This window comes from Podospora pseudoanserina, chromosome 1, assembly GCF_035222485.1.
Source record: "Podospora pseudoanserina strain CBS 124.78 chromosome 1, whole genome shotgun sequence".
Classification (NCBI taxonomy): Eukaryota; Fungi; Ascomycota; class Sordariomycetes; order Sordariales; family Podosporaceae; genus Podospora; species Podospora pseudoanserina.
In genome coordinates, this window is record NC_085920.1 from 1,927,694 (window position 1) to 1,955,642 (window position 27,949).

At 50.9% G+C, this 27,949-nt stretch overlaps 10 protein-coding genes and 2 non-coding genes across 12 annotated transcripts; 7 read left to right on the forward strand and 5 right to left on the reverse strand.

Annotated features, from left to right (window-relative positions):
• Window positions 1-779: 779 nt before the first annotated feature.
• QC764_105480 (uncharacterized protein) lies at window positions 780-2,805 on the forward strand (the record flags this gene model as incomplete). Its single annotated transcript, XM_062941788.1, is given in 5 exon segments — window positions 780-795; window positions 944-1,403; window positions 1,587-2,067; window positions 2,075-2,329; window positions 2,383-2,805. Coding segments are annotated over 5 exon segments (1,635 nt in total).
• A 1,014-nt stretch (window positions 2,806-3,819) lies between these two features.
• Window positions 3,820-4,113, forward strand: QC764_105485 (uncharacterized protein; the record flags this gene model as incomplete). Its single annotated transcript, XM_062941789.1, has 1 exon — window positions 3,820-4,113. One exon carries the CDS (start codon window positions 3,820-3,822, stop codon window positions 4,111-4,113), a length of 294 nt encoding a protein of 97 aa, XP_062804679.1.
• An 816-nt stretch (window positions 4,114-4,929) lies between these two features.
• On the reverse strand, window positions 4,930-5,761 carry QC764_105488 (uncharacterized protein; the record flags this gene model as incomplete). The annotated part of the gene is made up of 3 exons (XM_062941790.1): window positions 4,930-5,379; window positions 5,441-5,647; window positions 5,750-5,761. The coding sequence occupies 3 exons, from the start codon at window positions 5,759-5,761 to the stop codon at window positions 4,930-4,932; spliced, it is 669 nt and encodes a 222-aa protein (XP_062804680.1).
• A 357-nt stretch (window positions 5,762-6,118) lies between these two features.
• QC764_0006650 (uncharacterized protein) lies at window positions 6,119-7,475 on the forward strand. Its single transcript, XM_062939798.1, has 2 exons — window positions 6,119-6,842; window positions 6,898-7,475. The coding sequence occupies exons 1-2, from the start codon at window positions 6,569-6,571 to the stop codon at window positions 7,374-7,376; spliced, it is 753 nt and encodes a 250-aa protein (XP_062804681.1). The 5' UTR covers window positions 6,119-6,568; the 3' UTR covers window positions 7,377-7,475.
• QC764_0006660 (uncharacterized protein) lies at window positions 7,451-9,691 on the reverse strand (the record flags this gene model as incomplete). The annotated part of the gene is made up of 6 exons (XM_062939799.1): window positions 8,591-9,691; window positions 8,435-8,475; window positions 7,857-8,372; window positions 7,675-7,803; window positions 7,527-7,626; window positions 7,451-7,474 (listed from the first exon to the last, which is right to left on the reverse strand). The coding sequence occupies exons 1-6, from the start codon at window positions 9,494-9,496 to the stop codon at window positions 7,451-7,453; spliced, it is 1,716 nt and encodes a 571-aa protein (XP_062804682.1). The 5' UTR covers window positions 9,497-9,691.
• Window positions 9,692-12,718: 3,027 nt separating this feature from the next.
• QC764_105510 (uncharacterized protein) lies at window positions 12,719-14,296 on the forward strand (the record flags this gene model as incomplete). The annotated part of the gene is made up of 1 exon (XM_062941791.1): window positions 12,719-14,296. One exon carries the CDS (start codon window positions 12,719-12,721, stop codon window positions 14,294-14,296), a length of 1,578 nt encoding a protein of 525 aa, XP_062804683.1.
• Window positions 14,297-17,761: 3,465 nt separating this feature from the next.
• QC764_105520 (uncharacterized protein) lies at window positions 17,762-17,983 on the reverse strand (the record flags this gene model as incomplete). Its single annotated transcript, XM_062941792.1, has 1 exon — window positions 17,762-17,983. The coding sequence occupies one exon, from the start codon at window positions 17,981-17,983 to the stop codon at window positions 17,762-17,764; it is 222 nt and encodes a 73-aa protein (XP_062804684.1).
• A 382-nt stretch (window positions 17,984-18,365) lies between these two features.
• QC764_0006690 lies at window positions 18,366-18,439 on the forward strand. Its single transcript has one exon. It is a non-coding gene; the product is annotated as a tRNA-Lys (tRNA).
• A 1,795-nt stretch (window positions 18,440-20,234) lies between these two features.
• Window positions 20,235-20,749, reverse strand: QC764_105530 (uncharacterized protein; the record flags this gene model as incomplete). The annotated part of the gene is made up of 2 exons (XM_062941793.1): window positions 20,235-20,403; window positions 20,472-20,749. 2 exons carry the CDS (start codon window positions 20,747-20,749, stop codon window positions 20,235-20,237), a joined length of 447 nt encoding a protein of 148 aa, XP_062804685.1.
• Window positions 20,750-22,109: 1,360 nt separating this feature from the next.
• Window positions 22,110-24,409, forward strand: QC764_105535 (uncharacterized protein). Its single transcript, XM_062941794.1, has 2 exons — window positions 22,110-23,580; window positions 23,656-24,409. Exons 1-2 carry the CDS (start codon window positions 23,443-23,445, stop codon window positions 24,079-24,081), a joined length of 564 nt encoding a protein of 187 aa, XP_062804686.1. The 5' UTR covers window positions 22,110-23,442; the 3' UTR covers window positions 24,082-24,409.
• A 602-nt stretch (window positions 24,410-25,011) lies between these two features.
• On the forward strand, window positions 25,012-25,133 carry QC764_0006720. The gene has a single exon. It is a non-coding gene; the product is annotated as a tRNA-Leu (tRNA).
• A 490-nt stretch (window positions 25,134-25,623) lies between these two features.
• Window positions 25,624-26,735, reverse strand: QC764_105540 (uncharacterized protein). The gene is made up of 3 exons (XM_062941795.1): window positions 26,611-26,735; window positions 26,477-26,550; window positions 25,624-26,425 (listed from the first exon to the last, which is right to left on the reverse strand). The coding sequence occupies exons 1-3, from the start codon at window positions 26,688-26,690 to the stop codon at window positions 25,752-25,754; spliced, it is 828 nt and encodes a 275-aa protein (XP_062804687.1). The 5' UTR covers window positions 26,691-26,735; the 3' UTR covers window positions 25,624-25,751.
• Window positions 26,736-27,949: the final 1,214 nt, after the last annotated feature.

Genomic DNA, 27,949 nt, shown 5'->3' on the forward strand with positions numbered 1-27,949 from the left:
CGGCCAGAGGAACTTCCAACACCAATGTTGGAGGTGCCACCAGAGGTTGAGTTCTCTGCTAATGACCTCAAGGCCTTGGCAGAGACTGTCAGCATCAATGTGAGGGATGGCAGCGAAGGCAATTCGAGGGAGTAACATGGGTTATGGAGTTATGCGTCGGTGGGACTGGAAGTGGTGCATTTCTGGGAAAGCGTGTGACGGGTAGACACTCTAGGAGGACATGGGCTTCAAGTACAGCCCGGGTGCTCTCTTCTCTGCATCAATTTCTTCTTTTTTTCAGGCAGTGCATTGCGGTTTCGGTGTAGTGTAAAGGTACCCTATATGAGAGATATCATGGGCGGTGTTAGCGGCAATCGTTCTTAGTTTACTGTCAATACTTCAAAACTTACTGGATCATTTTGTTGTGACACATGATGAGCTCTCCGTTCAATGACCGCCACATGGCTTCTTGGAGTTCCGAGTGTGGTACCCCAGATCTCTTGTCTCGGACAGTCCTCAATATCGATCAAAGGGGGTTTTACCCGAAACCATGTCTCATTTGGATCCATGGCAGTAGAACAATGGCTGGATGCAGGGATTCACATGTTAATGGAACACCATTCCGTTCCTGTGCCCTCTCGTCTTCCATTTGGGAGAATTTCATGCTCTAAATACCTTGGTCCATTCCACGAAAGTGAAACGAAATTGTCACTACTGCCTCTCAACAACCCTGAAATCCTTACTGTGAAACGTTGACAGGCGACAATCGACTGGCGATTCCAGTCAGAACTCCTTCGTGGATGTGCATTTGTAGAGGTTCTTTCATGTATATATCTTCTTGGGGATCTTCTCCTGTCGAGAACTGTCTAACCAGATCCCCACCGTTTCTTTACTCGTCTCCAGCTTACACCTACTTCCTGATCACTCACCGTTGCCATGGCTGACTTAACCAACACCTTCCCAGCCTTCTCCCTCGCCGGGGTTGCCAATGCAAGTGGCTACTGCAGTCTCGCTCTGGCAGAGGCGGTACTAGGATGCGGGACCCTTGATATAGATCTGGGGGGCAGCTCGTTCAGGGCTGATATTCTGCCTGACAGAATCATCATCTCTGCTACTGAACCGCTCGAGGAGGATGCTTTTCGTGCAGAGGGTAGCTCCACCACCGAGACTACCGAGACGACAAGCAGTGCGACAGGCGTTTCTTCTTTGGTATACCGATTGGCACGACCAGCTGGTCCGGGTGGGCTGTTGTGGGCGCTTGACCTGCAGCAGGCCTCTACGTCGACGATTCGATCGACTGTGACATCTACCCGGACGAGCACGAGGACTTCGAAGTCGACTTCTACTTCTACCTCGACTAGGACTTCGACCAGGCCGACGACTTCGACTTTGACGGTTAGGGCTACTTCGACATCTACTGCCAGGTCTACATCTATTTCTGCCGCTAGGTCCGCCGCAATTAGATCTACTTCAACATCAATCTCGAGGTCCACTTCCACCTCGACATCACGATCTACCTTGACACCAAGGCCATCCACCACGTCAACGTCTATTCCAACTGTCAGGTCAGCGTCTACTTCGACCGTGAGGCCAACCACAACCATCAGATCAACTTCGACCCCGACAAGAACCTCGACCAGGACCTCCACGTCCACCTCGACATCCACCGTAACTCGGAGATTCCCCTTTCTGACAATCGGCAGAAGTGCCGCTTCGTCAACCGTTGCACCCACAGCCATCACCGGCCCCAATTTCCCTGGCGCCCCTCGCTTCCCTCCAGGAAGAACACTCCATACCTCGTCCTCCTCCTCTTCTCCTGCAACCGTCCCCGTAACACCGCCCGTCTCCCCAACACGACTCCCCGCTCAAGATCTCCTATCCCTCCACGGGGTCCTCAACACCATCCTCGGCCGACGCTCCTACCGCGCCAAGGGACAAGACAAAGACAAACCCGAGCTCAACACCCCCAAAGGCAGCAGCAACCTCCCCGGCCCCATCTCTCCTGCCACTCAGGCCGAGGGCGACCAGCCCGATCTGGCCAACAATGCCACCGAACTCATCTCCTCGTCTTTGCCCCCGGCCTGGCGTGTCCAAGCTCCTCGACATCAACATCGACTTGTCGCGCATCAACATCGATCTTGACGTTTATCTCGGCATTCTTGGCGGTTCGGCTTCTTCGTCTGGTGGTGGTGGTCTTGTCTCTGGTTTGCTTGATGGGATTCTCGGTCGGCGGGAACTGAAGGCAAAGGCTGAGGAGAAGGCTGGGGAGGCGAGGGAAAGGGCTGAGGAGCTCAGGGACCGTCTCAGGGCTGATGCTCGGGAGAAAAAAGGAGCGGGTGTTGGAGAAGACGTATGAGGTTAGGTGTGGTGCTGTTCTTGCTGTTCCCACTGCTGTCTCGTCAGCTGCCTCCTTCGGCAACAAGCACCGGGGCTGCTCCTCCTCCTCGTCCTGCCAAGGGTAATAACCGGCTGAGTCGGCCTGAGCTGCCAGCGGGGCAGGTCACTGAGACGGCTGTTACTGTTGAGGAGGTCAGTGAGGAGGTTGTGGCGGAGGAGTGTATTCTGACGTGTGAGCGGGCGTCGGTGAAGGCGAGTGTCGAGGCTGGGGAAGTGAGGGGGTGTCTTGGGGTTACGGTGAGGAGGAGGGCGGGGGTGGATAATTGTGTGTATTTTGTTGGTGGGGTGGAGGTGGTGGATTTGGACGTTGCGTTGTTGATTGAGGAGGAGGTTCAGGGTGGTAAGTTGGGTGAGGAGGTGGACGAGGACGAGAACGAGGATCTGAGGAGCGACTCTTTTGTTCCTGTTGGGAGGGTTAGGAGGGAGTAGGATTTCTTTATGATGAGGTGGGCGATGTGAAGATATCTCTGTTTTGGGTCGATTTTTCCTATGTTGAAGTAATTGAAGGAGGCTTTGTTTTGGGAGTCTTTGGGTTTGGAAATGCAAAGGGTAATGGATAGGTTGAATAACGATATCATTAGCATCTTTGTCGTTGAGACCTGTGGAGCCATGTTGCAGTTGCCCCTGTCGAGCATGGAACCGAAGAAATCAGGGTCCAGGGATCTGACTATTTGGGCATGGATCACCACAATCTGCAACTACAACAAGGCAAACGACATAATTTTGGGCAGATCAAGGAAAATTCCATGTTTTCTGCTTGGAATCTCGTGTTTGGAGGCAACATATACCTAAGAGATTGCCAACAGTCTTTGCACTTCTTGTTACCCTTACATCGAATTGAACGTTGGTCCTAAGAGATATATTCAATCCGGATACCTTTTAGGCTAGCAACGGCGCTGTTGGACTTGGCTGCATGCATGCTAGAGCCAACGGTCTGGGTGACGACATAATTGCCAGCGGCCACGGGAGTCAGGCATGGCTTTATGAGTTATTCAGTCCATACCAGGCTTATGACATCTGGTTTGACTCTCTTCAGCTTCAGGTCTGTCTTCATGGCATCTGCAAGGTACCAGCTCAATCATTATCTTGAGGAGTCGTTCCTTCTCAGATATTCAACCTCGGCTCCACAGCCTCCCGAGACACCGTTCCAGTCCCCCAGTTTGGGAAGGACAGAGTTTCCGCTACTTCTCTTAGCCTCCTGCGGAACGAAGCTTAATACAAGGGATCAGACACACGCCAGAAAAGAAAAAAAAGGAAAGATCCAACACCAACCACCACGACGCTCACACCGCGGGGAAACAAACTTGATCTATTCCCAGCTCAGCAAATCCCTTGCCTTTCGTCCGAGAGCCTGCTCCTCCGTTCCATCATTCATCAACTCATCGCCCCGAGCCGGTCTCCTATTCATCACACCATAAACACTCTCGGCGAACAACCATAAAAATGAAGCCACAAACCCTCCTCTCAACCCTCCTCTTCACAACCACAGCCACATCCACGACCCTCACCCTGAATGAAGACGGCAACTTTCCCGAAATCTGCACACAAACCTGCCGGAAAGCGCTCCACCTCGCCAACGCGGTACAGGGCTGGGGGAGAAGACTGTGCGCGCCAGGGTCTGACTTTATGAGCTACAAATTCGAGTGCTGGGTTTGTATCGCCATCAGCGGTGGGGGGACCACGAGGGGGACCGAGTTTGAGGATGTGGGGAGGATGTGTGTGGAATATATGCCGTGAGGGTGGATTTGCTTGCTGTTGTGGGGAAAGAGGAATAATGAAATGGTGGCTTGGGATTGATTGGGCTTGGGAGAGGGGGGGTAATTAATGATGGATGGGGTGGGACGGAACACAACTTTGCTGGAACCAAGGATGGGTGGGGGTTGGATTGCTAATATCAGAGTGAATGGGGTGGAATAACTTGGTCGTTTGTCACACATTACAGGAGGATATGTTATTAGACATGATCGAATTGAAAGGGTTGTAGTGGCAAGAGAGGCACACGGATAGCATGGCTCATATACACTAACAATGATGAGGGGGCGTATGTGATAGCTGAGCGAAACCTAGAAGACAGGAGCAAGATTAAGTGCGCATATGATCCAGATACAGGGTTTACATGGCATCAGACATATTAGCGTTGAATGGGTGGCGGTAGAGCTGAATAAATAATCCATTATAGGCCGTTAAAGATGAGACAACCTTTACTGAGCCCCCTGCTTATCTGACGAAGGCACAACCTCCCCCCACCTCCCCCTTATATAGATTTCTACTCTACTCCGAAGGGCAGTTTTTAAGGGTTGAAAAATATTTAATATACCTTAAAAGATTGTTGAAAGACCTTGAATGATAATTCAAAAGCCTTTAGAGAAGCTAAGAGGCCTTAAAAGATTACTTGAAGGCACAGCCATGCATCCAGAAAGAACAAAAGGACGTGTATTAACTGGTGAAAGTACAACTGTCGCTAAAATTAAACTTCGCTATGTACCTAATCCATCCGAGTACACCTGCTGGCCTCCCTTCAAAGTCTACCGCCCGTCAAGCCACACACAACTCTCAGAGAACCGCAGTATATGACGCTGGATTTCGCTGCCACCACAGCTGAGGGGCTTGGTGATTGCAGTGAGGTGGGGCAATTTCGCTACGGAAAAGAAAGGCTCTTTGGACGTTGAATGATATGTTGGTGATGTGGCTTACAGTATGGTTCACAAAGGGTTCCATGCTCTCCGACTTCAGGAAGGGCTGGCAATTATTCAACAAAGGCTGGCCGCAATTCAATAAAAGCTGACCGCACTGGAAAGGACAGTTTTCCCACGCTCTGTGGCCGTGTACATGGTAGTGGTCTCGATAGAAGTGTGACCTCAACTCTTCCTTCTCTTCATAGATAGTGCCGAATGGACAGGTTACCAACGGGCAAAACAAATACCCAAGTTTGTCTGTGACACCCTCGCACGCTTCCCAGTGTTGAATTGGCCATTTGGGCGCTTTCCTGGCACAACAAAAATACTCTCGACATGCGGAGGGAGAGGCATGTAGCCAACCGAATCTTGATCACGTTTCTGCATACGGGATTGTTTGACGCGATCAAGGCGTATATTTGTCTGTATAGATATACCGCGGTGGCGTCGAGGCTTATTCGATTCCATATAGTTGGTGGGAATATGTAGTAGTCGAAACGGCGAAGCTTGTCGGTTTCCTTGTGCAAGGACTGGAGTTGCCCCCTCAAGTTCCTTTCGCCACTGCCAAACTTTGTCATCTGTGCGGGTCGAATATCCTGACGTAGACAGTGATGAATCAGAGCTTATTCCAAGGGGGTCACGATTGGACATACTCTCTAGCGCTCTTTCTATGCACAAAAGGCGGTATAATATAGCACGACGGATATCATTGTAACTTGCCGGTCTGGCGTCCAAGGAATCAGGCAAGCTTGCCGTGACTACCTCCTGGTCTACCCATTGCTGCAATCGTTTTCTCCATCTCGGTTCCTAGTCCTGGTCGAATGACCGGTTGATAGCTGGAGGCAAAGCCTCGAGAGCACTTTTGAGTATCAACGGGTCGTTGCCATAGGGGGGCATGATTGAATGATTAATATAACTTATGGCTGAGGGAGAGTCGCGGTGGATTTTTAGTTCAAAGTAAACATCCGATGCTGGGTTGACCTGATTTGACCTGAGCTGAGGGAAATTGACGAGAACGTTGGAGAATCGTGGATTCCATTCAAATTCTGTTATCTGTCGCTTGTGCCGTCCTTCCCTCCCTAAGGTACTTGCGCTTTCCGTTTCCCAAATCCAAACAGCAGGCAAAGACCGGCCAAAGCAGAACAGTGAATGACAAATGGGAGCAGCAAAACCCGAGGGTTAGGGCTGAATCCATTCCGGAGGTTGCATCCCTAAATCCGAAAGCCGAACTCAAGCACTACATTGACCCGTCTGTAACCTGTTGACTCGGAAAGCAGCAAGCCAGGAGGCCCCTCTCCCCATTCTCATCCCGCCGCCATGTCAGCATCTTACATCTCACCCCCTCCTAGATCATCCCATTTACGCGTTCACATCCCGGAGTTACCACACACTATTCTCCATCAACAAAAGTTCCAATAAAACACTGCCACGGCATAAATAATCCACTGTCCACAGCACACTCACAACCCAACGATTTAACCCCTTCTAGCTACCTACCCAACCCCCCCCCCCCAACCATGTCCCTCACAGGCAAAGTCCTCCTCATAACAGGCGGAACGAAAGGCATTGGCCGCGCCACCGTCCACCGCGCAGCCTCCCTCGGCGCCTCCATCGTCTTCTCCTACCTCTCCCCAACAAGCAGCACTACCGCCTCCGAAATCGTCACCCAATCCGGCGGTCCCTCCCGCCTCCTCGCCATCCAAGCAGACGCCTCCAAATTAGACCATATTGACAAGCTTGTCCACGCTGCCGTGGACAAGTTTGGCAAAATCGACATCGTCGTCCCCAACGGTACACATTGGCCCCTTTCCCTGACGAAGCTTCGCGCTGACGGGCTTTTTATTAGCTGGAATAATGGGCATGGTCGACCTCGCCCACGCAACAGAAGACTCCTACGACGCTCACTTCAACCTCAACGTCAAGGGCGCGCTTTTCCTGGTGCAAAAGGCTCTGCCTTACTTCCCACCTGAGGGCGGGAGGGTCATCTTCATCTCGACCGGTCTCAACACGGCGAGTGGGGTAAGTCCGGGCTATCTGATCTATGTCGCGACAAAAGGGGCCATCGACCAAATGACCCGGGCTCTGTCAAAGGATTTGGCCAAGAGGAATATTACCGTCAATGCTGTTGCACCTGGACCAACAGGGACGGACTTGTTCTTTGAGGGCAAGTCGGAGCAGATTGTCAATTTTTTGAAGGATCAGAGTCCCTTTGGACGTTTGGGAGAGCCTCAAGAAATCGCCGATGTGATTTTATGGCTGGCATCAGAAGAAAGCAAGTGGGTGTCGGGACAGATCATCAGGGTGAATGGTGCCAACATGGTGTAAGTCAAGAACATCAGTGGTGTATTGATGGGTGTGGTAAATGATCTCAGATGTTGCTCTTCCCACCCTTGAGTCAACTAATACGTGAATCGGAATCCCACCTGGCAATATGTTAGCACCGGCTATGCTATTCAAAACACTTGATACACGTACCGTTTGCTCCAAAACCTTTCCTGTCCTCCTCAGTGAGCGGTTGGCGAGGTAGAAATAGATAGTGAGAAGACCAACGAGCGTTATCATCAGCAAATGGGATCTACATGTCGTTAGCAATAATTGTACCAAAAAAGGATTGCCAACTTACCCTATAGATACCCAAACTGCGGTGGCGTAGTGTGGCGCCTCATAATTTTGGACAATGAAGCTACCAGCAATACCACCGGCCCCATTGAACATTGTACATGCCGCAGCAGTAAATACACGCTTCCATTGTCTGCTGCAATGTTAGCACAAAGGCCCACATCCTTTGCCGGCCGATAGACATACCCAACGACATTGTTAGCTTGATATGCAGTAAGCGCAGCCCAGTTGGCGACGTAGGCCCCCGTGGCCAAAAAGACGCCAAAGTAGCGAGCCCCTGAATTACCTGCAAACCCAAGCACAGCAAAGCCAGTGATGAGACAAGTGGCGTTGAATGTGATGACCGGTCCTCGTACCCGAAACCTGTCTGCGTACCAAGACGAGAGCAGCACAGGCACAATGGCGTAGTAATACGGTGGTGCCGAAAGAATGATGGCCGCGTCAGACGAGTACCCAAGCCCGTTCTGGAGGATGATGGGTACAAAGTATGCCAGGGCAGTTGACACGATATTCTGCATGAAGAACAAGCAGGCAAATGCCCAGATCTTCAGGTCTTTGGCGTGCTTGAGAACCTCAACGATGGAGAACTTCTGAGGAATGACATCGCCGCGGTCCTTTTCGATTCTGCTGGCGACGATGTCGGCTTCTTCGCGTGTCAGGAAGCGGAAGCTCTTGTCGGAATTCTCAGGGAAATCAACCATCCTGGGTAGCAAAGTCAGTGTTTGTCGACCAAAATGAAAACAACAAAACAGAACAAAACATACCACCAATAGGTCACAATCCCAATAACACAGGTGCACACCCCCTTTGACCATCAGTCAGCAGCAAATTCAAAGCATTGAAGCCAAACACCAAGGCCATAAAACCTCAAAGCAACCCGCAAATCAAAAGGGGGCCAAGAGTAAACAAAGCCCACCCACCTGCACAACAAACATCCACCTCCACCCTTCCAACCCCCTACGCCCATCCAACCGATTCAACCCATAATTCACCAAACTCCCCGTCGCCAACACCACCACCTCCCCGCTCTGCATAAAAGCAAACCTCAACTGCTGCTCCCCCCTTGGATACCACGTGCTAATCAAGTACGCCAACCCAGGAAAGATCCCCGCCATCGCCGCCCCCAATAAAATCCTCAGCGCAATCATCTGCTGCCACGTCCTCACAAACCCCGTGCACAACGTGATCAACCCAAAGAAAAAAGTGATAACGGAAAACCATATCCTCGGGCCGAGGAGGCGCACCGCGATGGTGGAGGGGAGTTGGAAGATGATGGACGAGATGGTGAAGATGAAGATGGAGATGGAGAAGCGGTTGCCGACGTCGAGGCCGAGGTCGGTGAGCATCGAGGTTACGGCTGCCGAGGAGAGGACGCCCGAGTCGAGGAGGTTGAGGGAGCAGAGGAGGCCGGCGATGGTGCAGAGGCGGAGGTCGACTTTGCGGCGGATGCGCTTGTAGCTTTCATTGTCGTTTTGGGGGCTGCTGGGGTCAGGTGGGTTGTGGGTGGTGTTGAGGGTGGCATCGCCGAGGTTTAGGGAGACGTTGCTGGCTTCACCGGTGGTGGTCTTTTTGTCCGTCTTGCTGTGGTGACGGTTGGGGGGCGGTGTGGGGGCCCCTGTTGTTCCGGGCGCGTCGAGTGCGCCGGTCGAGGATGCCATGGTGCTATGTCGAAAGTGTCGAGATGACTGTGCAGAGTTGGTGTTTTGGATTGGCGAGTCATCAATCTGACAGATTTCCTGTGCCCGATGTGTAAAACTCCCAGTTGGAAAGTGCTTGGATGAAAATATGCAGGGACGGCGGCAGGGTGGGGCTGTCGGTTGCGACATCGCACGGCGTCGGGGACAGGGCGGGAGCTTTTCGATCGGCAAATAGCGGCGGATCTTTTCCAATGTCTTACTTTTGACGTGATACCATCGGGCTTTTATTGAAACAACAGCATCGGAGGTATCTGTGGGAGGTTGGAATGCACATCGCAGAGTCTTGGATCTGGGGACAAATCCTCGGTAGTGCTTACCTTACTTCAAAAGGCTGCTATTTTGACGAGGTGAAGATGTCGGTTTATGATCATGCCTTGTATGGGAGGAGGCCGGTCAGCGTGGATCAGTTGACATCAGATATAAGGTCTTGAAGGTAACTGAGCATATTCATTGAGAAATGCTGCTCAAGAGTGAATTCACGATGTCTCGGTTCATATATACGTTCATATATGTCGCTACATAAGGCAAGGAGGTATCTTATACAAATAATGCCCACGAGCTGATATGCCTTAAATAATCCAACAAATGACGACAGAAACAAGATAACCTCCTTTCACCCACAATACACACCGATTCTTCAGTGTCCTAACCCAGCCATGACACGAAGGTAAGAAATATGAGGTGTGTTTGTCGTATCAAGACCACTATGATGCTCGGTCTTGACGCTCAGGCTGATGGGCTGTTGGTGAAGGCTGATGGGCTGTTGGTGAAGGCCGTTGGGGGCGGGAAAGCCTGGAGTTGGTCCGAAGTACTGGTGTCGGAATGGTGTCGGAGTGGTTCGCCCACAGTCACAAGCTGCGGTGTGTTCACGGAGATTCTGCCGGTCGCCATGAACTGATCCGCGTATATCGTCCACTTGATTGTTGTCCCTGGGGTGGGCACTTTGGCCACTAGCATGGCGAGTTTTGCGCTTCTTGGACGGTGAGACGATCACACTACCAGACTCGCTGTGATTGTACGCAACTGAGGCAACCGATCCCTCGTGGTCATTAGCCATCGCTGACATGTTTGCCGATTGTGCTCGTGGAAAGCTGGTGAGGGTGGGTTCAGATTGTCCCGCAACCTGGCACCAATTTCCGAAGGAACTCGTTTGCTGTGTGTTGTGGTGTTGTGGCATGGGGGCTGCCGCAATTCGTAATCCTTGGTGAAATGTCCCCGTTGGGTTCCAAGTGTTGCCAGCATTCGGTTCGTCGGGTGGCGGAAGGGCAGTAATTCGTCGTTCCAAGGAAGTGCGCACACTTTGAAGTGTGCTATCGATACGTCCATCGTCCTCGGTTGCGGCGTCTTGGAGGTAGCAACTTCGGTCATACCATTGGTCCTCGGTGATGGTGACGAACCAGTTGAGGTCCTGTCTGTTCAATTGATTCATCCAGAGACCAGTTTTAGCCATAAGCTCCCAGAATTTGGTTCCAGTCGTGACGTTTTGCTGCTCGGCATCCGATTCTTGCTCAGAGTGGATGTCTTGAGTCTCGATTTGGTGAGTAGTTGATCTCAGAGCCGCCCATCTGGAAGTCTTCGTCCGTCATGTTGTTGACTAGAGTATGAAGCCCTTGGATTGATAGTGAATCAATAATGATGCAGAAAACCTTGGTGATTCGACAGACAATGGCAAACTCCGAAGGGATATGAGATCAAGGCGTAAGTAGTGTGAAGGTGGATGAATGTGTAATGGAAGCTGACTGAGAACGACATGGCATGAGTTTATGTGCCCAACGAAAGCAGGCTACCCAGGTGATTCATTCGAGTTGCTCGGTAACCGATTTAACAAAGCAAGCAAGTGTGCTAAAATTTTAGAGCCTGGCATACAGAACAGCAGTGATAGACACATAAACAAACAAAATAAGCAACTCTATTGATCAAATTTTGGTGCCTAATAATATGGAATGCGAAAGCCTAGTGCCACGTAGGGTAAATTACTGTTTCGCTGGTTCCACTTTTTAAATTCAGAGTGCATCGCAACACAAGCTACGCATGTTATACCATCCTGAATCTTGGAATTGATCTCCAAAACTTGAGATAGTATCTGGTGCAAGATAGAGTTCAAAGATGGATTTTTATTAACCTCGCCTCCAATCGCCTTGGAAATTCCGCGTTTTTTTGTTCTCCGTGCCTGTGTCTCTTCACCACCATCCCACAAGTTGTAGCTGCTTGAGAGCACTGGCTCGTCTTGGTGTGTTGGATCGATCCCATTGTCCACCTCGGGTTTGAGAATTGAGGTGCTGCCCACGGGATCTGGGTAGTGCATTGGTATATCATTCTGGTTCTCATCAATTGAGCCAAAATTGAAGTCAAAAATGCTGTCCAACTCATCGCGTTGATTGGGAAGAGATTAGTCGACAGTGGTTGACGATGTCACTTCCAGATCAAAGGTCGGGCAATTAGCGTTGGTGTCTGAACGGAGAAGTTGCTCAAATCTTTCCGGCACCTTCTCTTCCAAAATCTTGACCATGAGATCCTCTATTCTCGCGATTGAACTCGGCGGGAGGGTGGCTTCACATCCAATCGAGCGGCTTTGCCGATCATGATGTTAACAAGACAGGGCCATTGAACCGAGATCTCAGAATTCGTGTTCGTGAAGAGTTGAAATTTGACCTACTGCTGTGATGATAATTTGGGTCCAGGAATGAGTTGTGGGCTCTGAGGCAGTGGAAAGCGCCACGTTGTATCATGGATTTATAATACTTGCGACAGAACGTGGGCTCTTCAAGCCTGCTCTTTGAGATGGTCATTCTTTATGTAGCCATTTCCTACGTTACTTGACATGAAGCTGTCACTGAGAAGTAAACAAAAAGGGACGTTGACAACATGATCCTTTCATAGGATTGTGGAAACAAAGGGCAATTTGCAAAGAATTATATGATGACCACTTACTCAGGCATGTTTTTTGAGCTCTGCATCGCATGAAATCTCATACATTGCAAACATCAACTGTTTCCCACGATCCAAGAGGAACCTGTGAGGGTTAGGGATCTTGTTCCACGACGTTGATGCCAAGCCAAGCCACCTCAGCCCTAAAATCTGGGGTACAGCCCCGATAATGCCGATTGGCTGCACCGGTCGCTGCTTTGCTGATGATGGGACTCTGCATGTTCTGATGCGCCGCTGTCCAACAGATCAACCGCCTGTCTCAGACACCGACGTTTCCGAGAATAGTAATCCTCCATTATACATCTCGACCTCCAAAGCCACGTCTTCAACACTCTGTCCCCCAGATCTTTGCTTCCGCACACGCGCGCAAGCAAAACCCCTGCCCAGCAGACACGCGCGCCAACCAACAACCAGGCGCAAACAATGAAGCAACCAACATCCCCCATCACCCTCCCACCACAACCTGACCCAGCCGTCCAAGAAACCTCCTTCGAGCCCGATTCCAGTCCGATGCTTTCCCCCCATCTAAACGATGAAGAAAGCGCCCCAAATTATGGCTCCGTCCCACGCGCGTCTCCAACATCCACGCCTCCACCAGCACCAGCCCGCGCGTTGGCCCCTGATCTCCTAAGAGGTCTGCTAATGGCCTTCATGGCCCTCGATCACACCTCCCTCATGCTGCGCTCCTGGCCCCACGCTACCGCGATCGACGGCGAGAACGATTCAGCCCCTGTCCACGAATGGAACCGTCCTGCCGCATACGTCATCAGAACGCTCACACATCTCTGCGCACCGGGGTTCACATTCTTGCTGGGGATGGGGGTGGTTTATTTCGGGAGATCGCGAACTTCTCGTCCGCCAGATAAGAGATGGACGACGGGGCAGTTGGCGTGGCACTTCTTTGTCAGGGCGTTGGTGCTGACGGCGATATCAACTATAATGGGGCTGGCGGTCTCGGGCGGGAAGGTGTGGTTTCTCAACATGGTGTTGTTTAGTCTGGCGGTGGATTACCTTCTCGCTGGGTTAACGTGGATGGCTGTGGCCAAGACGGAAAGATTACTCGCGTTTGCGTTGCTGAAGGTCCTGCCGTTGAGGAAGAAGGATGATGTGACTGAGCCGTTGCTTCCTGGGCCTCAGCCGAGGTTGCATGGTGAGGAGGAGATGGCGCCTGATGTGGAGATTATCAGGGCGGCAGATATTTCGTGGCATATTCATAATGTGTTCCTGGCTATTGGGGCAGCGGTGACGATCTGGTGGAATATCTGGCTCAGCCCTACCGGAGGGAGGTGCGGTGTCGATCCTACACCGAGGCTGCCGGGGAGCGATTGGATCAAGATTTGGTTCTACCCTATCATGGACGAAAGAGTCAAGTCTGGGTTTCCGCCTCTAGCATGGATGTCGTTCGCGGTTCTGGGATTACTCTATGGGAGGATCATCCTGGCGCGGGCGTGGAGTTCAAAGGCTATTACGTTGGGCAATGCTCTTGCCAGTCTAGGCTTTACTCTGGTGTTTGTCTTCGCCAGGATCTTTCACGTCGGAAACCTGTCTGAGGGGTGCTTGAGCATGGCGGAGCACCAACAAGGAGGGGACCAGTATCTTGCCTCGGTCAAGTCCTTCTTTTACCTGACCAAGTATCCCCCTGATGTAGCCTTTTGGGCTTTTACCATGGCAGGTAACCACCTTTTGTTGGCGCTTTTTGGCGCTCTTCCTCCATTGTTTGCGAGCAAGGTTTTCCATGTCCTGCTGGTCTATGGAACATCGGCGCTGTTTTTCTACATTGTCCACATCTTGATGCTCGGGGCTCTATCGCTCCCTGTCATTGCGCTCATTGGCAGGGAGGTCAGCGATCCTTTCACCAAGCAACCTGTTCGGGGAGTTGATCAGTTGTGGGGCTTCTTTTTCAGTTGGGGGATGCTGCTGGCGATACTGTATCCTCTCTGCAGGTGGTATGGAGGATTCAAGAAGGCGAAGGGGCCTGATTCGATATGGAGGTTCTTCTAGAGGTCTGCGTTGACGGCACCGGGACTTGGATAGATGGATAGATTGAGGCATCCGAGTATATTACAACTACATAAATAACCGCTGTATAATGTTTGGGTCCTCAATACTGTCTGCTCCGATCCTGGGTCTGTACCTGACCCCTTCCATGTAGGTGCATGTCGACAAAGCACAACATCACGTCATACTATTTTGCAACGCCATGCATCCAAGGCTCTCATGCTGCGTAGGTATTATTATAGACGTCCCTCGGTCTCATCCCAGATGTGGCTGCTTGAGCTCAATCATACGGTCCTCCCATACCGAGCAAATGCGGCTCAGCTTCTTCCCGCGCTGAGCGTTCTGACTCGAGCGCTTGACGAAGATACTGCAACTCTTCGGAGAGACGAACAATCTCGAGCGCCGCGGCCTCCATAGTGCTGCGGTGGGCGTCTCCGCTGGGGCTAGGAGGGGCTCGGCCACTGTTGCTTTGGCGTTCCTGCCGCTGGCTATTTGCCGAAGTCTGGCCTTGGCTACCCACAAGTTGAGGATGATGGGGATAACTAAGATTGTGAGAAGCCAAGCGAGGTTGTTCTATCGGCTGGTAGAAAATATTAGGCCATATACTTTTCAAGATGGAAACAACGGTTACCTACAGATATGAACGCTTCGCCGGTCCTCATTTTCATAGCCTGCCACGAGCCCACATGGATCGCTAAATCGTGGAGACGGGTCACAATACACTGTGGCACCTCGCCTCTGGTAGCAACACTGAGCCCCTATATGATTGTCAGAAATCATCTGACTTCATAAAGGATAATGTAGGCCGTCAACCCCCCTCCCTACCTGATCGATCCCGTTCAAGGAAGGGTAAATCGATACAAACCAAAGTTCAGCAGGAGCTCGATTCGATGTTTGGAATTCTTGGGCGTTTGGGTCGATAATTCCTGGTGATGTGAAAGGCGGTTAGTGCCTAAGGCTAGGTAGCATAAGGTAGTTATATTTCCCCCCCGAGGCTCGTAGATATATGTAAGTAGGTACTAGGCAGTACCAGCACTGTTACAAGCGTAGTAACGGCGACAACGGAAAGGTTCGAGGCTGGTCAACAAGAGAGTTGAAGGATCGATTAGTTGTGACATACTAATATTCAGAGCGCTGGGCATGAATCCAGTTTCCAACATTCGTTCAATATGCGCCTCTACTTGAGCGCCTGCAGCCGCGCCCGAACTGGTGTTGTTGTTCATTCTTGGCGTTTGTGAACGCCCTTGGGAGCAAGCACGCACGAAGAACACAAGGTAAAAATGGTGTATACACGCGTTGTACGTGCGCCTGGGAGAGGCCCTGGACAGCGAAAGTCGAAGATTACGGGCAGGGTGATAAGGAGCGCAGGAGAGAAGATTGAGAGACGAGAATTCAAGGTCAGTAGGACTTTTCAAATGTGTGACTTGACGGTGGCTTGGAAAGGTTCGAGGCTACCTCTTTTGCAGTCCTTATCTCATGGCTTTATTTGCGAGATCTGCGTGATTACATACATGTGAGTGGATCTGTCTGCCACCATTGAGGGAGTTACCGCGGTGCGTATCCCTCAGCAGGCAGTCAAGGTTTGAATCAAGCTTTTCGTGTCTCACCGTGGCCCATTTGCGGACAGGGCACGTTGTTGCATTTTGTTTTGAGCCTCAACAGCCTATCACGCCTTTTCCAAACGACCGAACAAATTTTCCTGTGGTTGGCAAGACGCGTATGCCTATTCGCGCCGTTTAAAGTTTGTAAAAGAGCTACAAAGATAACGCTATCAGAAAGTTATACCAATCCAAATTCAACCACATCCCTCCCCCATCCTAAACCTCACCTTCCCTCGTACCAATAACATGGCAGAGTGAAACCAGCCTATACCACCCCTCTCCAACCCTTTCCAGATGGAGAGGCAAAGAACAAGACCCCAAGACAGCAACAATATCACCGCTTTGCACACCCCCCATATCAACCCCAATATACCCATTCTTTGTGCGAAACGGCACCGTATTCGCAGTCCTCACAAACGGGCTATCCTCCATTTCCCACTGACGGTCCCAACTCTGTGCTTCATAAACCATTCTAGCGGTAAATATCATGTCTGACGGATCCAGGGTTTCACTCCTTTCCTCATCCACAATAGATCTGAACATCTCTTTTGCTCTCTCCAGGTTCATATCTCCGCATCCACCAGAAACGGGATACTTTCCGGTTGAACGACAGACTTTGGCTCAGACGCAAAGACGCCGCGCCGGGCGGTTGTCTCCTCGAACAAGCGGCGGAGCACCGCTTGCACTGTCCAGAGGCCATTTCTTGGGTCCTTGCGAGGCGGCTCGCACAGCGTGGTGCACAGGGTTGTTTCGGCCTTTTCGTCAAAAAGGGAACTCCGCGACAGATCTGATCCGGTACCGTTGCCAGCTTGGGGTCAGTTTGTTAGTCTTGGGAGGCATGGGGCGGTAGGCTTGCACTTCTGCCACCTCGTCCATCACAATGCCATGAACCCGCAGAGTTTTCCCGTCAACAATGATGGATCTTGCCGCGGATGGGGCGCCGCGATTTGCGTGGTGGTAATTCCTAATCGGGAAATTCTTATGACGAACGCAATCGGGAACTCATGGTGGAAGCTTGAACTGTGAGTCCGACTGGGCGTCTGCCATGGTGATAAAAAGTTGGGCAAGGTCGCTTGTCATACGGACCATGTTGGCGGCGAAACTTGTGTAGACTTCAGCCACGGGTGCATCATAGTCTATCTTGATGCCAATGTCAGCGACATTAGCCAGACCGTACAGCTTGTCTCTTGGGTCAATGCAATCTCGAACGGCAGTGCGCAAAACCAGTGAGCTCAGTAGCCCATAAGGTTTCGTGTTGGGAAACCTTCTCAGCCTGCGAGTGATTGTAATGTCTGTGCTCCAAGTATTGGCTTCGATATCGAGAAAGACGCTGCTGACCGTCTTCCAAACTTTGGTACCGACGCCCTCTGGAACTACGTTGGAGTGGATAATAGCGTTAATAGGCTTGCTCCATATCCAGTCGGTTATCCTATCAATATCCTGAACGTAGCATACATGGTCTCCAATGATCAACAATGTTTTCGGCGAAAGAACAGTCTCCTGAAATGTCCACACACGGCTCCAATACACGTGCTGATAGAAAACCGGAGTCCTGAGGAGGGTAATGATATCGCCCAGCTCATCAACCGTGTCGACATAGGACTTGTCCTTGAGCGGCGTCAACCTGGGGTTTTCGCCCTGCATGTCGGGATGTTCCAAATCCTGGCAAAGCGTGTTGAGGAAGCGAAACACCTTGGCGTCGTGTTCTTCAGCCTCGGAGCCAAGAAGACAAAGAGCCTCGTGGCATGAGGTGTAAATCGACCCCATAAAGCGAACCTGGTCGTTGCGCTCGGGGATGTTGCACTGATTGATGCTATCTGCATCAACCCATAGCGGACGGGAGGGGAATTCGGATTTAGAAACCACTTCAGGGCAAGCACGAGGTTTTGGGTCGCTTGGAAGGGCAGCCCATTGACCGTGATCTCTTCGGCAATCGATGCATTGCCCCAAACATAAGACAGAGCATAGTAACCTGTTCTTGTCGTCGCCTTATCGAAAGGGTCTGCCCAGAGCCGGCAGGCGATGGGTTCACCAGGTGCTGATGTGACCGAGAGGAGACGGATGCTGAAGGATGATGAACCATCCTCATTCTGAGTTGAAATGGGAAGTAGAATTGGGTTGTAGAGTTGCGCCGCAATCTTAAAGTTTGGGCTGGCGATGTTGCTGTTGTGAATTTCGGGTTTGCCAGGTGGTAAGGACAGAGGTCGCGGCGTGTGGGCCCCATGCAGGCTCTCAAAACACTGACCTTTATCGTCAGAAATCCGAAAAGCATCTTGGTCATATATCAACATTGACTTTTGTATTGCCTTTCCAAACCGCCACTCGCTTAGCAAAATAATTGCAACCCTAGCAATTTCCCCCTTGACCACCAGTTCACAAGTCACCACCTCCTGCAAAAAGGACAAACACTGATACCAAAAAATGCCAAAAGCAATTCCAACACTTCATTCACATACTGGAAATGACTGAGCCGCCCACGGCGAGACTCGAACTCGCAACATTCAGATTAAAAGTCTGACGCGCTAACCAATTGCGCCACGCGGGCTGTTGACAAGCTTCCCATTATGAATGACTTGTCGTTGGCAGCCCTGTTCAGCACAACCCTTTATGAATCTCTCCATATCCTCCTCAACCTACAAGCCCAAGTCGCCATCAAACATGAGGTCATTCCCCTTGGCATCAACAACCGGAAACCCATCTCGCCACTGTAAAAGCATCCCCATGAGCCCCTCAGAGTACCTTGATTTTTGACCAACGTGATTCCAAACATTCCACTCCCTGACTCATGAATAATGAATCGCGGGCCGAATCTTGACAATGACCATATCTCGTTCCTTGTTTCTGGGTCGGCACGTCGGTTGATCCCAAATGCAACTTCCCCGAGCGCCACAAACGCCTCAAATGCTACCCGCCAGCAGCCGCAAGCCACAGCGGAATGCATACCCGACCTGAGGGAAGGGAGGGAGAAAAGCTGTCAAGCTTCAAGCCTTCAGTTCCATCCCCAGCGGTCTTGTGACAAAAGAACCCGTACAGCTCAGATTCCAGCCCTGAACAATGACGTCCTCTCCATCATCTTCAGCCTCCTTTGTTACATCAAAACCTAAATTTCAGCCCCCCCAGCCCCAGCCCCAGCCACACCCCTGATGACGTCACTCCCCTAAGTAACCCCAAGGCCGAATTCGCCCAACCCACCACGCAGCGGCAAAAAAAAAAACAACCGCTCGTGACGCACCTAGGGTCCAACAGGTGCATGTCCCAGCTTCCCGGATCGAAATGGCACCACCCCATCTCCCAGGATACCACCACTAATAACGAACCCATTGTCCCCTCATCAACGGAGCATTTTAACAATCCGATCTCGCATCATGTGGCTCAACACCAAGCAAGGAACAAGCATATAACAAACAAACTGTTCATCTGATCAATTCAGCAACAGGCAATGCCCTGCTCTACTTGCTTTTGCCTCTTTCTCCTCGTTGTTGTAGGCTACCTCCCTCGCATCTTTGCAAGTAGACATGGACAACACCGCGGTGACAGTAACGCCCAACGTAGGGAGTAATCATAGATCCTATCTACATAAAGTCCCTTATTCTGCACCAAACAACCCAAGTTCCAGAACCTCCTCCTTTCTCCATCAGAATAATAAACAGAAAGCAACAAAAAGAACCAAATGGGAAGTTTTCTTCTCCAGTGAAGTCAAGTAAGAGTAAAACACCAACAAAAAAAAAGACAATAAAAAATAAAAAGCAATCCTGTCAAAATAAAAGTGAATAAACGCCACGTTCATGTAGTTTGTCCCAATGCCCGTCCCCCAAATAAAAATCACATACCACCCCTTTGATCCCAGTGCCAGTATACAGAGCGATTGTGTGGTTGTTTTTCGCTCGACTGTGCCAGAAAAAGCTTCATTCTCTCTATGCCCTCTCAAAGGCACCCCCGAGCGTGCCGGTTGGGAGAAAAAAACTAAGGGATGTCATGTCTTCTCTCTTTTCTTTTCTTATCCCATGAGCCGCCAAACCGAGATGCGCGTCGTGGTATCGTTTAAAAATAAAAAGCAAGAAGCGCTAAACAAAGGTGCGCAGCAAACGCCGGTGTCCTGTAAGACCATTCCCAAATTATGATGTGTTTTTGAGCGGGGAGTCTCGTATCTCCCTGTGCCCGGTTCTGTTGGTGCTTTCGTCGAGGTGAGGTATTGGTTTGAGGTAATGGATAGTTTTGTCGGCGAAGCGGTGCACCATGCCCGTCTGTTGTCCGGTGGCAGGTAGCGACTTCATCGGGCGTCCACGAAATGTTCGAACCCTCGATCCATCGTCCCGAAGCATTCCAGCATAAAACTTGAATTATTTCTTTGCGCGGCTGCTAGAGGCGGTGATTTTGCTCGTCGTCATAAGATCGCCGATGTATTTTTGCAGAAACTTGTTGTGGTTGTCGAGCTTGTCATGTTCCTCCTTGACGGCCTCTATTCGGTTGAACAACACAATGAGCGAATCCTGCAGCGCTTTTGCGTGCCTATACAGCTGTTAGCCCATGCCTGGCGTGGTCTTTGGTTCTTGTCGCGATGCGCTGCCAGGACTGACCTTTGTAGCTCTTGTCTGGCTTCCTTTCCCAGATGCTCAATGTCCTCGCTCGTTCTTCTCGGGCTCATGCTCCTCACATCATCTGGCGCAAAGTCTGTTTCCATCGGCCCGACAGAAGCATCCCGAGAGACAATCATGGTACCGCTGCTCTTTCGACTGGGGAGGCGAGGTCGTGTTGGAACGGGTCCATGAAGGACATCGATATGGTCGCGCGATGTGCCGGAGCCTGAATCCGACCAGTCTGGGCTCTGAGATTTCTGCGGGCTAAGGTCACCCATGATAGAGGTGTATAATCGAACTGCAGTATCCGTCGACGAGTGGGTGCGAGATTTTCGTCGATGGGCTGTGGTTGAGCCGTAGGGGAGCGGTGTGTGGGAATGTCGGGCTAGTGTTGGATGGGGTCCGTCTTGGTAGAGCCGTGTATGTATGTAATGGAGGGAAAGAAGACTAATAAGAAAAGCCAGCTCCTCCTTCACCGTCACTTAAGCTACCTTGCTATTGCCACCATTCGCCAATCTGCGTGGCACAGGGCTGAAGTGTCGTTGTAGTGCTTGAAGTAAGCGGAGAGAGGGCCGGGAGGGCGTGGCAGAGAGAGAAAGTTGCAGCACAACTCTGTGTGGGAACTAGAGATGGGGTGTTTGGTGTGAAAAAAGGGTAGCGCAGGGAGGTGGCAGCGAAACACTGTCGCGCTGGTGGGTCGAGGGCAGCCGTCGTGGGTTCAACTCGTGGTGGATGTCGTGGGTCCCCGCGGAGGCTTGTTGGGATGGTCACTGGTGGGAGGCCAGAAAAGGGGACCAACACAAGCCCACAGTTAAAAGATGTGTCACGCCCTAAGAAGAGACGGCGGAAACTTCCGGCAGAAAAGACAGCCTCCGTTTACCGTTTGGAGCTTGTTTGCGAAGAACGGGTAAGCTGAGAGGTTGGCGTGCTGGTCAGGAGATGAAAAGGTGAGCAAGCGTCCTGTTTTTCCCTCCCGCGATCAGCAAAGACGTGCCTTGCTGTGGTGGATTTTCTCGGCGTCCAAGGGCGGGCGAATTGGCTTCTGGCGCAAGAGGGGGCGGGAGGGGTATCTAGCTCGCTGGCTCGGTTGTGGTCACAAGGAGCGGAGGGCCGGGGGCCTGTTTTGGGTTGCTTGCTGCGGAAAGCGAAACGTCGATCGGAGGGAGTAGGTAGAGAGAGACTGGCGATTAGCCGCGCGAGCGAGTGGTCGTCGCTTGTGAGTACGAGGCTTTTAAGGTCTTTCGATGTCAGGATAGGTAAGGTATCTAGATGTCTGGATATCTGGATAGTACCCAGGAAGGCTCAACCGATGTCGATTTGGTCGTTCTCGTGGCACCTGTCTTGTCTCTGTCCCTTTCTTCCCCAGGCGCCACATGCGCGGGTCCATGGCCGACTCCTCCGCCGAAAAAAGAGTTGGCGTTTCTGCCTCAGGCAGCGGTCCCCTGCTTTTCCTGCCGTCGGTTTTTTCCAGGATTAGCACGATGTCGTCAGTCCACCACAGCGGATAGGCGCCTTGATTGGCTGCGTCATGCAGCCCACCACGGCCAAAACCCCCAAGGTCCGACAAGGGGTCAGCAGTTCATGATGAAATGGCTGCAGATTTTCATGGGAATCCCATTCCTCCTGTCTGCCCAACAAGCGAAATGCCATTTGTCCCCACCCACCTCGCTGCCGACCCCCTCATCCGGCACCTATGGAAAGAGCTTCCTTTTTGCTTCGACACATCAGGTACCTTATTACCCTGCAGATGTCAATCCGAGCCCATCAAACTTTTCTTCCCTCCTCCTCTCTTTTTTTTCCGAGCTGTTTGCATTGCTCGTCCTCTTCCAGCTGCGTCATGGATTACACCGTCGCATCCCGCTCTGCGGTACATAGGTCCACGGTAGTGTCACCGGACACCCAACCCACCATAATAATTCGACAGTGTTTCTCCCAAGCTCTTCAACCACCAGAGTCATCCAAGGCAAGGCATTGCCAGTCAGCAACTAACTATACCTCTCCTAATGAGATGAACATAGAGAGGAGAGGAGAGGATAGGATAACAGGGAGTACAGATGGCACAGCACCGTTGCGCTGTGACCACTCGATGGGCATGTTTGCCAAACCCTTGCAGTCGTCGTTCCCTGTTTTGGCGACCAAAATCCAACCGTCCACACCGTTGTGTCTCTCCCCCCCACCCGCCGCTGACGAATCGACACCGTGGGGACCGGGATAAGACCCTGAAAGCCGCTTCGCACAGTGCTGGTGTACGCGAGGTGCTTCATGCGTCTGAACACCGCTGTCGGCACTGGGGAAGTTGGTGTCTCATATACAAGCACTGATTCTGCGAGCAGGAGGTGTCGATGAGGACTGCCACTACTACACTTCAGTCATCAAACATCGACATGTCGACATGCCCGATACTGTCTGTCACAGAAAGACTCCAAACCTTTGCATATTTAGCCTTTATTGGTTCCCACTCCTCCGTCTATCTTGGGTGCTTCCAAGAAGCTTGTCCAACACACTACCACGCAACGTGTAAAGCCAAGCTACACGGGCAACGTAGCCGTGAAAATAACCACGGCAACACGGTACCCGAGCGCGGAATTTGGTGTCAGGGGAATGCCAGATGGAAACCGATCAGCATCTCATCGAGCAAGACATTGGTGTATATCATCGGTACGATGTACAGATATTCACCCCCAGACATTGCACAGATGGGTTTCCCAGTCAGCCCTCAGCACGTCTCGCACTGTGTCCACGACCGTCGATCATCCAGTCCAATGTCCGCAAACCAATCTCTCGCCAGAAAACTTGACGCGGGATCAACCCTACAGACCACCCCTCGTTGGTTACACCGTGTCACCGACTCAGCTGCTTTCCCCGCTACACAATTTACCTCGCCCCCGAACAGCCCGCCATAACGTCAGTCTAGCGGTGGACTCACCACACACGGCAAAGCTCCCCGTCCTATCACCTTCTCCATTCCGTTATGACCTGCTCCTGTGCTTCTCGTGAGACCACGACATGGTCAACACGCTGTGGGATTCTTACACGTCTTGAACTGTACAAGTGGCCGGTGACAGCACACGGTAAACACTCACCGACGCCCCTCCCCTCACCTCGACCCAGTTATCAAAACCTTTGAGGACACAATAGGTTTGCTTCCTTGGGCACAATCGGCAATTCGGCACTCTGCCCATAGGTGCCAAGACCATTTCCTAGAAACTGGGCGCCCTGTTGCATATCTTGTCGTGATGGACTTTTCTCCGGCGGGATAATACCTCCGGTCTGGGAGTCTGGGCACACCGTCGTTGATGAGGGGAGGACTGCGATCCTCGGACAACCCATTACGGCATCCCTGGTCTTGGCCCTCGGCACTATCACCAACCTCAGCGCAACACTAGACTTGAAGTGTCCAAGATGTATCTCTGCACAGCATGTCGTTTGGTATTGGGCGAGGCTAGATCGTGATAGGAACCCACGATCCACTCTAGTCCTGCTGCTGCCTGTATCAACTGATGCTGCTGCACCTGACATGCATAGTTTTTTCCCACTAGCCATCTACCTACAGGATCATGTTCTGCAGTGCTACATGCTGTGTTACTTTGCAAAGATCTTCAGGCTGTGAGGAGAGCTGAGAAATCAAAATAGGTTCATAGCCCCCAGTGGCTCAGTTAGGAACTATGTATTCTAGTACCCCTCCTCTTCATGAAGATAATATGGATTTCACGATCGAACAATCATACCAGTGATCGGGTTTCGTAGTTGCTATGAGGAAATCTAGCCGCAGGACTACCGCAGACGTCAGCAGGGCGCAGCGTAGGTACCGTTGGGGTAGGGTAAGCTGAGCGGGACGTGCCGCCCCCCGGTTCTATGATCGTAGTAGAAAGAACTATGGTGTAACAAGGTCTTTGTTGCTGGCTACATTGCACCTTTGTGCAATACAGATACATGGGGTATTTGGTCAGTTTCAACCCACGTCTTTTTGAGATATCAGGTACTTGGTGATGTTTTTGGAAAATTTTGGGGCCATAATCTCCGGCCACGTCACGTGGTAGATGCAAAATACGAGATATGATGGGTCGGGAAATTTGATGATCAATATAGGAAGTATACGTTGGATGTGTTTTCTCCACTGTGATCTCTCTCGTTGTCGTGGCGGCTATTGAGTGGAAAGGCGGGTTGAACTACGTGGATGGTACCTTGCATGGGGAAAGTCCGCAGTGTTAATTCAAGCTTACGTATGTTCTGTGAAATCTCCGAGGGCTCCGATGTTGCAAGGTTTGGAAATGGAGATTAGGTCAATCCTATGATATGAAAAAGAACACGTGGGCATGTGAGGGATGGGGATGGGGACTGATCGGCTGAGGCAAAAAAAGGGTTGGTGGTGATCTGGTAGATCTGGAGATGAAACACGAGGTATAAATCGATTGGTGGAGACGAGTTGAGTTGTTGTTGATAAATGCCTTGATATAGGTTCAAAAGACAGAGAAAAAAAAAAGGAGGTGATTGTGGTGCAATCAGGCAAAAGACAAGTGAAGATGTGCTTGGATGTGTATGACTAGAGTGAGATTCGAACTCACGCCCCTTACGAGACCACGGAACTCTGGAAGTGGAGTTGAGATTAAGGGTTTGAAAGAAACCTTAACGTGGCGCCTTAGACCGCTCGGCCATCTAGCCTGACAATTATTGTGATGTTGGGATGGTTGAGAGGGTGAGCTTATGAGTGAGAAGTTTTTGTGGGTGTGCACGACTCAGTGGGTGCTGGTCTTGGCAGGGCTTTTTGGAGGTGGAGATGAGGGTGGGTTGCCGGGTTAACACAGACTCGGGATGGAAGAAGGGGGCTATATAGGGGGACGCTTTGGACATGACCAAGTTGCAGCACTATCCACTGCCAGCTAGGTAGCAAGCAATATAAGTATCACAGGCTCGTGCTCTACCCCACTGACATGGTGGTTACTACCTAGCTAGTAAATGATACATTATTGTTTACATGTTAGCCTTACTCAGTGCTTCATCGTGTAAGCAGGCTGTCCTGCATGCGAGATCTTAATCAGGGAGGATGCCGAGATGGAAGGGGGCTAAATTGTCTCGCATGTGGAGGCATGGGACAGTCAGGAAAAACCTGGGCCCCTTCTGATCTGGAATTCTGGCTGCCGAGTTGTGAAACCCTGGATCTTGTATCGTCTAGTAAGCACACCAGACCCACAGGATGTTTTCTTCAATTCCTTGTCCATGTTCCTTATTTTGAAAAGCGTTTGGGATTCACCTTCAAAAAAATGATATACAAGGCCTCTGCTATAACTCTTTCAACCTTTCACTCTCAGAATCCTTGCCCGCCACGCTGGCACCATCTCTTAACTCCTCCTGGACCTCCCTCACAATATCCATAAACCAGCTCGCACTGACAGCAGTCAACACATGCCACCACCCATGCAACTCCAACACCCAAGCCCAAGGTAACCCCATCTTCACCCTCAGGCTCCTCAGCTCCGTACAAAACTCCAAGTCAATATTCCAAAGCGCATATCCGATTAACAACAACCACAGCGTCCTCCTCCCCCTCTTCTTCCACGATACCCTCTTCGCTTCCGGAAACGGCGGGTTTCTCCAAAGAAACAAGTAGTGCCCTCGGATGGTGATCAAAACCAACGCCAGCCCAAAGGCAGAAGCATGGTAAATGATCTTGCCATTCGAGATGTAAAACGCCGAAAAGAGCGGAAACCCCACAGCCATCGACCAGTTGAGTATCCTGTCACGCTTCGTCCCAATGGTAAGAACACCTTGAAGCAAAGACCAGACAAGCCCTAACATGGCAAGCTCGTCGGCGAATTGCATTGACTGGCGGAGGGTAGCGTGAAAGGCAAAAGAGCCGATGCCGAGGACGAGGAGAGAGATGGACATGAAATCATATCTGGGGGAGAATAAGCCTTTGCTCCCAGGACCGTACATGTACACAAGGGCGTAATAAACTATTGCCAGGTCAACAACTTTCACTTATTTGAGGCAAGGTGGTGGCATACCATATGCCAAGTTTGTCAAAGTGCTGATAAACTCGGCAAAATATCTGCTGACGGCATAGTCCTCCTCACAAAAGCTAATTTGCACTCTTGTCAGCAGTCATACTCTCCCAATTCTCACAGCAACAAGAACGAACTTTGCAGCACTAGTTGGTGGACTCCAAACACCCTCCAGCGCGTGCGGATCGCCAGCAAAATGGCGGTTGTGATGTCCCATCTTGGCTTTCTTTCGCCGTTCTACCTTGTGCTGCAGGCTTGACAAAACTGACACAAACCGGCATGTCAAACAAGACGGGGCAGTCAACAAAAGTACCAACATCTCCTGCAAAGCCACGTGAATCACTTACTACTACCTAGGTAGTCAGACTCAAAAAAAAACTTTTTTTATCTCGGTTAAGAACGGTTAGCCTAGAATTAGGCTTGTTTTCGCTTAACTCTACACTCGCTATTTTCTAAAAATAATAATTTTACGCAACGCCTTTATAAATTAAATTTAAAACCTGTGACGGCATACGGCAGAGAGCATGATATAGGGTTAGGGGTGCAGGGAGGAGAGGGAACAGGAGAGGGCTGAGGCCAATGGGAGAGCAGGAGGTAGCGAGGCTCACGGTCCAGGTGGACAGTACGGACCAATGAGATGGGGACCGGGGACCGCGGCGGGCCTGACGGTTCAGCATCGGCCAATCAGGAGTGGACCGAGGACCGTCTATAAGTCAACGGTCCACGGTCCCTAGGTCTATATATACGGAGGAACTGGCTGGTATAGATAGACAGATCCGCAGTATGCAATACAAGTCACAATCGTTGGTATCTAGACTGTTGTGATTGAGACAAGCCATTTATTGTACACTGTTTAGCTGTACCGAACCAGGATTGTTCAGAAGTGCCTTCAACCGGTATCCCTTTCAGAGGTTCTGGATAGGGGTTCGTCATATTAATCGCTAGATTTTTCCGAATAAAACAAACACATTATGTTTCCGTATTTGTAAAAAGTATTTATTCGCGCAGAGTATTTAGGAAAAAACCGCCTGGATAGTGGTTTGGGGCGCGGCCACAGGCCTGAGTGTATGAGTGAGAAAGTAAGGCTCACGGAGGATTCGGGGGTTATTAATATTCGTAAAGAGAAAATGGAAATTGTAATTAGTTTTAGTTACGGTAAATATAGCCGAACAGTCGTTAGACCCATTTCAGCTCAGAGTAATATTTACTGCGCTTACCTTTTACTTGCCTTATAAGACTAATACGGGCTGAGCCAAAGTTCTTATCGGGTATGACTATATAGGCACGCAAAAGAATTACGGTGCATTTGCAGCAATCAACAAAATCTATCCAATCAAAATCAATATCCAAACGCTAGACCCCAAAATTGACCAGCCTTAAATTCAGCCCCACAACCTCCCTTCCTCCAGTCACACCTCAAGACTTGCTGTGATCATCTGCAGAGTCCTTAGACCTATATCGACATAAATAGCCCCC